A 10,960-nucleotide genomic window follows, 5' to 3' on the forward strand; every position below is an offset into this window, starting at 1 on the left:
AATGGGACGGAACATGTTAGGCTTCTTGTAGCGAAGGACAATCAGCCCCATTATTGTTACTCCGTAACAAAGGTAGTTAATGAAGGACACATAGTTTATTAAGGTGTAGGTATCCCCGACCAGCATGATGATAATCGTCGTCCCGCACTGAAAGACAGAACATCGGCATTAAGGGTATGAATTCTCCTGATTTGTCGAAACTGACCTCATGACATAGTGCAACTCGCCTCCCTCTGACTACCAATAATGTTACAGCAGGGCGGGCACAGACAAAACACGCCTCCCTCTGACTACCAATAATCTTACAGCAGGGCGGGCACAGACATAACACGCCTCTCTCTGGCTGCCAATAATCTTACAGTGGGGCGGGAACAGACATAACACGTCTCTCTCTGACTACCAATAATCTTACAGTGGGGCGGGCACAGACATAACACGCCTCTCTCTGGCTGCCAATAATCTTACAGTGGGGTGGGCACAGACATAACAAGCCTCCTCTGACTGCCAATAATCTTACAGCAGGGCGGGCACAGACATGACACGCCTCCCTCTGACTGCTAATAATCTTACAGTGGGGTGGGCACAGACACACCATACCTCCCTCTGACTGCCAATAATCTTACAGTGGGGCAGGAACAGACATAACACGCCTCCCTCTGACTGCCAATAATCTTACAGTGGGGCAGGAACAGACATAACACGCCTCCCTCTGACTGCCAATAATCTTACAGTGGGGCAGGAACAGACATAACACGCCTCCCTCTGACTGCCAATAATCTTACAGTGGGGTGGGCACAGACACACCATACCTCCCTCTGACTGCCAATAATCTTACAGTGGGGCGGGAACAGACATAACACGCCTCCCTCTGACTACCAATAATCTTAGAGCAGGGCGGGCACAGACATAACACGCCTCTCTCTGACTACCAATAATCTTAGAGCAGGGCGGGCACAGACATAACACGCCTCTCTCTGACTACCAATAATCTTAGAGCAGGGCGGGCACAGACATAACACGCCTCTCTCTGACTACCAATAATCTTAGAGCAGGGCGGGCACAGACATAACACGCCTCTCTCTGACTACCAATAATCTTAGAGCAGGGCGGGCACAGACACACCACGCCTCCCTCTGACTGCTAATAATCTTACAGCAGGACGGGCACAGACATAACACGCCTCCCTCTGACTGCTAATAATCTTACAGCAGGGCGGGCACAGGCATGACACGCCTCCCTCTGACTGCCAATAATCTTACAGCGGGGCGGGCACAGACATGACACGCCTCCCTCTGACTGATAATAATCTTACAGTGGGGCGGGCACAGACACACCATGCCTCCCTCTGACTGCCAATAATCTTACAGCGGGGCGGGCACAGACATGACACGCCTCCCTCTGACTGATAATAATCTTACAGTGGGGCGGGCACAGACACACCATGCCTCCCTCTGACTGCCAATAATCTTACAGCGGGGCGGGCACAGACATGACACGCCTCCCTCTGACTGATAATAATCTTACAGTGGGGCGGGCACAGACACACCATGCCTCCCTCTGACTGCCAATAATCTTACAGTGGGGCGGGCACAGACACACCATGCCTCCCTCTGACTGCCAATAATCTTACAGCGGGGCGGGCACAGACATGACACGCCTCCCTCTGACTGATAATAATCTTACAGTGGGGCGGGCACAGACACAATTTCACATTAGCAGCTCAGTGAGCGAAATTGAAGATTTCCACCAAATTTTGCTGATGGCCAAATGGGTAACTTTGAGTAACTTAATACATTTTTATACCCCCATATGTTGTAAAGTGCTACGGAAACTGTTGGCGCTATATAAATCCTGTACAATAATAATAATAATAATAATAAACATTTTGGATCCCCAAATCATATTTTTATAAATCGCCTGCGTCGTCCTTATCTTTTCCGCCAGCAGAGGGCAGTACAGGAAAACAATTGTACACGGCACTTCGTACCCATCGGAACGCCAAACAAGTGATTTGTCCTCATCTATATTCCACCAACCTAAAACCCCAAGAACCATAAAGAGTAACGTCTGCCACTTACACACACGAGCAGAGCTGGCACCGGGGTGCAATATTTAAAATGGATCATGGCCAGTAAGCTGGGCAGGTGGCCTTCGCGAGCTCCAGAGAAGCACAACCTGTAGAAATGAAGGAACATAGGAGTCAATGAGGGTCAAGGGTCACTCCACCCAGATCTGAAGTTCATCTGTTGGTGGGATCCATGGAGCTCAGCCATCTACTTGGCCTGGCATAGCTCACCAAGATTCCACCGAAGAGTTTAATTTCCCGTCTTTAGGTCCCATGCGCTGCCCACCCCCCCTTCTATGAACTCTTATACACACAGGCCTTTGCTGCATGCGCTACAAAATTTGCAAAGACGATTGTGTTGTGTATTGGCGTTTAAGCTCTATGCCTGATCACACATTTATCAGCGTTTTATTGCAACACTTACAACACCGGGAAATAAAAGGAAGTTTCATCGGAAGATCACAATTTGCCGCTTTAGGTCCAGTGTAGCTAATTGTAGCAATGCTGAATAGGTTGGATTTTATTTGCCAAGTTTAAAGTGAACCTGTCATATCCTCGTCTTCTTGGCTGAGCCTGGACCCCTATCTTGCACCAAAGACAAACCAAGTGGCAGCTATGGGGCCCGGAAGTGCAGACGGGCCCCAAGCTGTCTGGCTACACAGGGATTTAAATAGGGAGCAGCAACATAAGAGAAACGGTTTTGGATTAAATGAATGTTTGGAATTTGATATCTTCCATACAAATGATACAAAAATGATTCTTTATCATAAGAAGAATCGCCATTGAGATCGAGATTACAGAGACAAGAGGGCCCCCAAATGGATTGCTATGGGGGCACCAATGCACATAGTTATGGCATTGCCCACTTTCAGGAAGTGCTGCTAGGTACATGGAAGAATATCTCCTGAAAACGTTGATTGGTTGTGGGAACGTTTTAAAAATTGGGACTGAGAGTCAAGCTAAAGGGGGCCCAGGTAACAGCAGAAGCAGATCTCTTTGGGTCACATGGGGAGGGGGCAGGCAGAGGGGCCCAGATAGCTAACAGTGGGGAGATAGGACCCTACACATCTCCCCCCCCCCTGTTCTTAGCAACCGGGAACCCAACCCGCTCCTGGCAACCAGTAATGTCACTGGTTGCTAGGAGCTGGGCGGGACGCTGGCCAGAGCATCCCAGGTTGCTAAAAGCTGGGAGGGGAGATGCAGAGCCCGCAGAGGGTGGGGTCATTTTCATGTCTGGTGGCGGTCTGTCCTCTACCACCACCTGCTGCTCTGATTGCGTGACCCCCCTCCCCCCCACACCTTAGGGGGCAAATAGGCTAGGGACCCCACTGGATAGAAGGGAGGAACAGCCTTTGGTCCCAACAAAATTCAGATTCGGCACAGGGCATCCAAATGCATGTCATCTGCCATTGGATGTCCTCGGTCTGATGGCTAGCATCATTCAACCCTCTTCCACTAGGGCGGTGTCACTAGAGACTAGACAGAGAAAGGAGAAGCAAAGCAGTGATGAGCTCATCTCTGCGTCTCTGCTTTCTCCTCCTGCCAGCACGCTCCTCCTCATGAACTGATTGGCTTCTTGTACTGCTTCTTGCTCTCACACTCCAGCCCTGCTGTACAGTGATGCCAGGTCAGATTCAGGTCCTTACACTGCTTGTATTTAAAGAAATAAATGTAATGATGTATTAATCAGCACAGAGCTGTATATTAACCTTTGTATATCTAACTGGAGTTCAGCATCAAGATTATGACAGGTTCTCTTCAAAGGACGTATTACAAGCAGCCTGCGTGTATAAGGCCTTCCCCAGGAGTTCTTTCTCTGTTGCTCGCTCTTGATATCAGAACCCAGGCGATCACTGTTCCCCATAAGGTGCACTTGCTGGTGTGGATTCTGGTTTTTAAGGCCGCACAATTTTGAATGGCGTACGAATGATAGATATAGATAGATAGATAGATAGATAGATAGATAGATAGATAGATAGATAGATAGATAGATAGATAGATAGATAGATAGATAGATAGATAGATAGATAGATAGATAGATAGATAGATAGATAGATAGATAGATAGATAGATAGATAATAGATAGATAGATAGATAGTTAGATAGATAGATAGATAGAGATAGATAGATGATAGATAGATGATAGATAGATGATAGATAGATGATAGATAGATAGATAGATAGATAGATAGATAGATAGATGATAGATAGATAGATATGGAAAGATAGATAGATAGATAGATAGATAGATAGATGATAGATAGATAGATAGATAGATAGATAGATAGATAGATAGATAGATAATTTCTATAGAATATGCTATTTACCCGAGTGCTCCTCACCATCGTGAAAATACTGAGCAATATAAATCTGACGGGAGTTCTAACCCCTCCCACTTTATGCCAAAAATGTGTAAAAAACTGTTACATTTGAACTCGCACACCCGACAAGCCAACCTTACAGTGAACCTTGTCGCCACTTACTATACAAATAAAAACATTAAACCTTCGCGGTGATACTGCTGTAAAAGGTTTAAAGTTGAAGTCCAGACAAATTTTGTAATTTTGGATAGAGCGGGTGGAATTTGATTAAAGGTTGTAAATGGTCACATACGGCCCCATCTGATCGTGACGCGGGCGTAAAATGCGCAAATTTTGCGTCTCTAAAATCAATAATAACACAGGAAGCAGTTACGGTCGTTAGAATGATCTGTCCGTTGATTGGTGGGGAAAGGGAGTTAGAGGCTACAACTACGGGGGTTAGATCATACTCCCTCGGACCTGGATGAGGTAAAGAGGTATCCGTTAATCCCTCCGAATGTGGACAGTGCCACTGAAACTGGCATGATCCAGGAAAAATATCCCAGTAGCTTTTCACCAAACGTCTAAAGCAACAGAAGGAGGAGAGGCTGAGATATCGGCAGAAAGACACAATGCACACAGCTCACACTGGGCCTCGCTTATCCTGGAGGGGCCACGGACTGGACTTAAAGGGCCACTACACACAAACTGATACTCACTGGAGAGTTTAACATCCTGACAGTTTCTTCTGTCTCTCTATGGGTGGGGTTTCGGAGCTGAGTTCCCGGGTCTGTACACGTGCTGTGCCCATTATGAGGAGCTCCCACCATCCCTGTGCTGAGTTCCCGGGTCTGTACACGTGCTGTGCCCATTATGAGGAGCTCCCACCATCCCTGTGCTGAGTTCCCGGGTCTGTACACGTGCTGTGCCCATTATGAGGAGCTCCCACCATCCCTGTGCTGAGTTCCCGGGTCTGTACACGTGCTGTGCCCATTATGAGGAGCTCCCACCATCCCTGTGCTGAGTTCCCGGGTCTGTACACGTGCTGTGCCCATTATGAGGAGCTCCCACCATCCCTGTGCTGAGTTCCCGGGTCTGTACACGTGCTGTGCCCATTATGAGGAGCTCCCACCATCCCTGTGCTGAGTTCCCGGGTCTGTACACGTGCTGTGCCCATTATGAGGAGCTCCCACCATCCCTGTGCTGAGTTCCCGGGTCTGTACACCTGCTGTGCCCATTATGAGGAGCTCTCACCATCCCTGTGCTCAGTTCCCGGCTCTGTACACCTGCTGTGCCCATTATGAGGAGCTCCCACCATCCCTGTGCTGAGTTCCCGGGTCTGTACACCCGCTGTGCCCATTATGAGGGTCTCCCACCATCCCTGTGCTGAGTTCCTGGGTCTGAGCACCCGCTGTGCCCATTATGAGGGGCTCCCACCATCCCTGTGCTGAGTTCCTGGGTCTGAGCACCCACTGTGCCCATTATGAGGGGCTCCCCTGATGCTGTACTAGGATAATGAAAGGACAATTTGGTTGCTTGGCAAGGGCAGCACAGACAGTTCTAGTTGTGGATACTTTGATAACTGAGGCCCACTGTGGCTGGATCCTGACTCAGGGAGGATGTGTGGGGGGAGGGTAATGTTACTTACGACAGCGACAGCGTTGGACGACATGAGCTCCTCCGGCGTCATAGCCGTGAAATAAGCGATGTTGGTGAACGTGTAGACAAAGGTCACCAGGGGGATGGAGATAAATATGGCGCGAGGTAGATTCCTGGGAAACAGAAACAATGTATCAAACTCTTGTATATGTATCGTGTCATCAGAGCTCACAATCCAAACTCAGGACCTCAGGGCTGCAAGGCCGAAGGGTGAACCAATGGGCCTGCTGTGCCGTTGGAGTTGGCGGTTATCTGGAGGCCCCCTTATTATTTTCATTCTTAGTCTGGTGTTCTCATTAGACTTTTTTTAAGGCAATAAAAACCTTATAGGGGTTCTAAGAGTTCCATAAAATGACCTAGTTGTAGTTTAGGTGGAGCTCAGTTAAAGGTGTGACCTAAAATACGCAATATGTCCTATAGTTTGTATGAGCCATCACCCTTGTATGAGCATCTCATTCCAAAACCACGGACATTAATATGGGGTTGGCCTCTCTTTATGGCTATAACAGCCTCCACTGGTCAGGTACTGATGTTGGATGAGAAGACCGGGCTCACAATCAGCATTCCAATTCATCCCAAAGGTGTTCAGTAGGGTTGAGGACTCTGAAGGACGCTCGAGTTCCTCCACACCAGACTGGTCCAACCATGTTTTTATGGAACTGGCTTTGTACACAGGGGACAGTCATGGTGGAACAGAAACGGGCCTTCACCAAACTGTTCCAACAAGGTTGGAAGGGCACAGGGATCTACAATGGACTTAGCTTTAGTCCTCATTCACACGAGAATCGGCCGGCCCGTACAGCTCTGTGCTGCGTGCACGGCCGTATCGGGCCGCTCCCGGGAAGGGCAGGTGCTGTGTGTGATTAGTACGCAGCCCCTGTCCTTCTCTAATGGAGTACGCAGCCATACGCCCCCCTAGTTCACCCCAAGTGCAGGTCCGTACGGGTGCGGGTGTCCCGGCTCGGACGCAGACAGGATCCATCCTGTCAGCGTACGAGTACGGACACCCGCCCCGACGTGCAGGGCGGGTGAACGTAGGGTGGCGTACGGCCACGTAGTCCCATAAAGAAGGACCGGGGCTGCGTACTAATCACACGCAGCACCTGCCCTTCCCGGGAGCGGCCCGATACGGCCGTGCACGCAGCACGGAGCTGTACGCGCCGGCCTTTTCTCGTGCGAATGAGGCCATAACAGTACCCTTCACTGAAAGGACCTGAACTCAATCATTTGGAGGAGGGTCCACCACAGACTTTTGCCCATATTGTGTTGAACAGGCGGCATATGCTGAGAGCCGTATGAAGGTCTGCTCCCTCTAGAACTGATTAATACACAATGGAGGATCCGGCTACAAGTTACCTCCTGGGATCGACCAGTTCTTCCGTGACATAATTCAGAAAGTTCCAGCCGCTGAATGCAAAAGAGCCTTGTAAGAAGGCCAATGCCAACTGCCCCACTGTGGGGGTCATCCAAAAATTGAATGCATTGCTTGGTTTTAACTGTTCATAGTTTCCTGTTAACAAAAAAAACAAAACATATATCAGCCTCATGAATGCATCTCAGTTATTTGTATTTCTTTCAAACAATAATCTTTTATACATGTATACATTTAAAGGATCAGTCCATCCAAAACTGATCTGTCACTGGGTAGATGCTAGACATGTGCACCAGCAAAAAAATCGTTTCGATTCGGATTTTGCTTTATTTCCTTTTTCGGAATTCGGGTCCGAAAGTCAATTCGTTTTGGAATTCGGATTCGGACGAAATCCGTACGGAATTTCGTTTCTAATTCGTTTCGTTCATTTGTTGCAGCAAAGTGACATTTAAGAGGGGGAAAAAAGTATTTTTTGTTCTCAAATGTCACTTTGCTGCAACGAATGTTCGTCCAAAAAAACGAATCGGAAATTCGGATTCGTTTGCATTCGTTATATCTGTAATTCGGAGATTCGGATACATCCGAATCTCCGAATTTCAATTCGGAACGAAACGAATGGCACATGTCTAGTAGATGGCGGACATAGGGTTGCCACCTTTTCTTCAAGTTAAACCCGAACACTCTGGCGCTGAGCAAGTCAATTTTTTTTTTGGAGAAATATAGAGGAGAGCGAGGAGAGGGAGCCAGGAGAGGGAGTCTCAGCTTTAGTAATATATGTATATGGCACCCAGACCCGAATGGCCTTTGGGAGCTCCCGAATGCAATTCGGAAATTCGGATCCCGAATGCCATCCGGGTCGGGTTGCCTCGGCTTTAGTAATATATGTATAGACTGTATAGGGCTCCCATGTTGCCGTAACGAAAATTTGTGTTCAGACCCATTCGGATGTATTAAACCAAAAAACACATCTGATTGGCCAGAAAAGTCACATGTCAGATTCAGTTTTAATTTAGACGGGATCCAAAATTCGGAAATGGAAATTCGGATTCGGACACATTCGGGTGCATTGGGCTTTTCGGAAATTCGGATGTGTCCGAATTTCGAAAAATTCATCCGAATTTGGATTCGGAACGAAAGGAATCTGGAGGAAATGTGGGTTCACCAACTCCCGGATCTACAGGTCCAACTTCACTGCCTAGGGGAAGGGGAACCTTTCAGGTTGGAATTTTGTGACTCCAATAAAAATCCGTAGCACATTATCATTTCGAGAAAGCCCATTTTTTATTACCGTTATTATGGATTCTAGGACAGCAATGACATAATTGGTACCTTGAAATATTTGCATCAAGCCGACTACTATGATGAGGCCCAAGGCCAAGAGCTTCCCAGCCGTGAAGATGTCCTGGATCCGCGTGGCCCACCGGACGCTGGAGCTGTTCACCCATGTCAGCAGCACTGCAGGGAAAAAGAGAAGGTGCAGGACAGAGTGCATGGGCATCAGAACAGATAGGAGGAGCCTAATTATTCATCCGGGAAGCAATGTAAATATATATTCCTGAGAAGGGACCACGTGGTGTCACAATACCTTTAGGATCTGCATCTGTATCTTCAAGGGCCGGGTCTGTCATGTCTGTGTGTGATGTGTCATTTGCACACCACATTGTGGACTTTTGGCAATGATTGGTTGGCACATGTGTGCTGGATGTGCACATAGGCCAAGGAGGGTATTTAAACTCTCTCCCTGATGGTGACCAGTACTTCCACTTCTGTGCCGTGATTGGCTACCTTGTTAATGAGAATAACATTATGCCTTGGCTGTTGTTGACCCCTGATTACCTGACCTCGACTTTGCCCCTTTCTTCTGCCCATGTTGCCAACCCTGCTTGTTCCTACTCTTGTCTGCCGCCTGCCTTGACCTCTGCCTGGACTTTGACTACTATTACCTGCCTCGAACCCTGCCTGGTCTTTGACTAGTCTTGCCTGCTGCCTTCCTTGACCTTTGCCTGTTTTTTGCTCCTCTTATTGGCCTCTTAATGCTTGCCTTGACCTATGCCTGAGCTTTGTTTACTATTGCCTGGTTCGAACTCTGCCTGGTCTTTCCTGCTGCCTTCCTTGACCTCTGCATGAACTTTGACTACTATTGCCTGCTTCGAACCCTGTCTGGTTTTTGTCTAGTCTTGTCTGCTGCCTTACTTGACCTGTGCATGGTTATTGCTAACATTGAGCATTGATGTTGACTACACTTGCCTTCTGCCTGCCTTGACCTATGCCTGGTCTTTGACTAGTCTTGCCTGCTGCCTGCCTCAGACTCTGCCTAGGTCTTTGTTACTCCGATTTGCTGCCTGCCTTGACCTCTGCCTGAACTTTGACTACCATTGCCTGCCTTGACCTCTGCCTAGTCTTTGACTCGTCTTGCCTGCTGCCTTGAGCTCTGCCTGGACTTTGAATACTATTGCCTGCCTTGACCTCTGCCTGCTGCCTGCCTCGACCTCTGCCTGCTGCCTGCCTCGACCTCAGCCTAAATTGCAAGCTGCTTGCATCCAGAGGCCTTGTCCATTTTGCCTGTTTTGTGGAACTTTGGAAAACATGCGTCACCACACATTTCACATGTGTGCATTACTGCAGCGAATTGGACTGAAGGGCCCCATATTGTAGAATCTCTGTCAGCAGCCAGAATCAAGCAGTGGCCATTTTTTTTTACTTTAACCTGCTCATAGCAATGCGCCTGAGAAACTTACACAGACAGACCAGTGAGAGGGTCCTGGTGGCGTCATACGGCGGTATGCAGTCCGGGAACACAGGCTGTAGGACGTAGTTGGAGAATGTCAGTGTAATGACTGCCAGGCTGGTGGGGTACATAATGAGAACGGCGCTCCATAGAAGCAGGAACCTGCAAGAGACAGCGGAGGAGATTCAGGACGGGAGGATTCCACTCAGGACATTGTCACACAGCAAGCACAGCAAGCAAGACTCACAGGGTGTGTGTGCTGATAGGTGGGAGGGGCCAGGACTTATTTATGGTCTAGAGAGTTACCTGTCTGTACCTCAGGGGCGTGTCCTCTTAAAGCTAAACCTAAGGGCCTGGCCACAACCTGGAGCATATAACAGTGGAAGAGTGAAGAATAGGGTAAGTGTATCACTTTATTCATCACCCCCCCCAGGCCAAATAAGCAGTTAATGACAATGTAACAGAGCCAATAAATGAAACAATATATAAAAGTTACAATAACACAACTTTCTACAACATTTATTTTATTATGGAAGGTTTGGGAAGGTTTGCTGTCTGTGTACTCTTGGGGGAGATTTCCCTCACTTCCTGTCAGGGGACAGAAATTGATGAGAATGAAATAAGAACAGGTGGCGTGGTATCTATGCGGTTACCGTTTTTATTGGCTCTGAATCCCACCACATTATATGAAGTTTGATCGGTCAGCGTTCAGTGTTTGTGTAAGATATGGGCATAAATCTCTCAGGAATGGGCCTCTACCATCCAGAACTTACATCACAGGGCAGGAGCTACGGCTAAGAGATAGGCAAGTTACCAGCAGGGGGGGGCGGGGCAGT

At 48.2% G+C, this 10,960-nt stretch overlaps 1 protein-coding gene across 1 annotated transcript in view; it reads right to left on the reverse strand.

The window, feature by feature from the left end:
- The window catches only part of SLC7A10 (solute carrier family 7 member 10), a 19,608-nt gene that overhangs the window by 2,583 nt on the left and 6,065 nt on the right, over positions 1 to 10,960 (reverse strand). Inside the window, exons 3-9 of the mRNA XM_018570750.1 lie at positions 10,135 to 10,286; positions 8,726 to 8,851; positions 7,381 to 7,534; positions 6,014 to 6,137; positions 4,846 to 4,949; positions 2,079 to 2,175; positions 4 to 147 (exon numbers count right to left, since the gene is read on the reverse strand). Coding sequence (XP_018426252.1) covers positions 4 to 147; positions 2,079 to 2,175; positions 4,846 to 4,949; positions 6,014 to 6,137; positions 7,381 to 7,534; positions 8,726 to 8,851; positions 10,135 to 10,286 — 901 coding nt within the window. The remainder of the gene's footprint in view (positions 1 to 3; positions 148 to 2,078; positions 2,176 to 4,845; positions 4,950 to 6,013; positions 6,138 to 7,380; positions 7,535 to 8,725; positions 8,852 to 10,134; positions 10,287 to 10,960) is intronic.

This window comes from Nanorana parkeri, unplaced genomic scaffold (genome assembly GCF_000935625.1).
Source record: "Nanorana parkeri isolate BGI_ZX_2015 unplaced genomic scaffold, ASM93562v1 scaffold1590, whole genome shotgun sequence".
Taxonomy (NCBI): Eukaryota; Metazoa; Chordata; class Amphibia; order Anura; family Dicroglossidae; genus Nanorana; species Nanorana parkeri.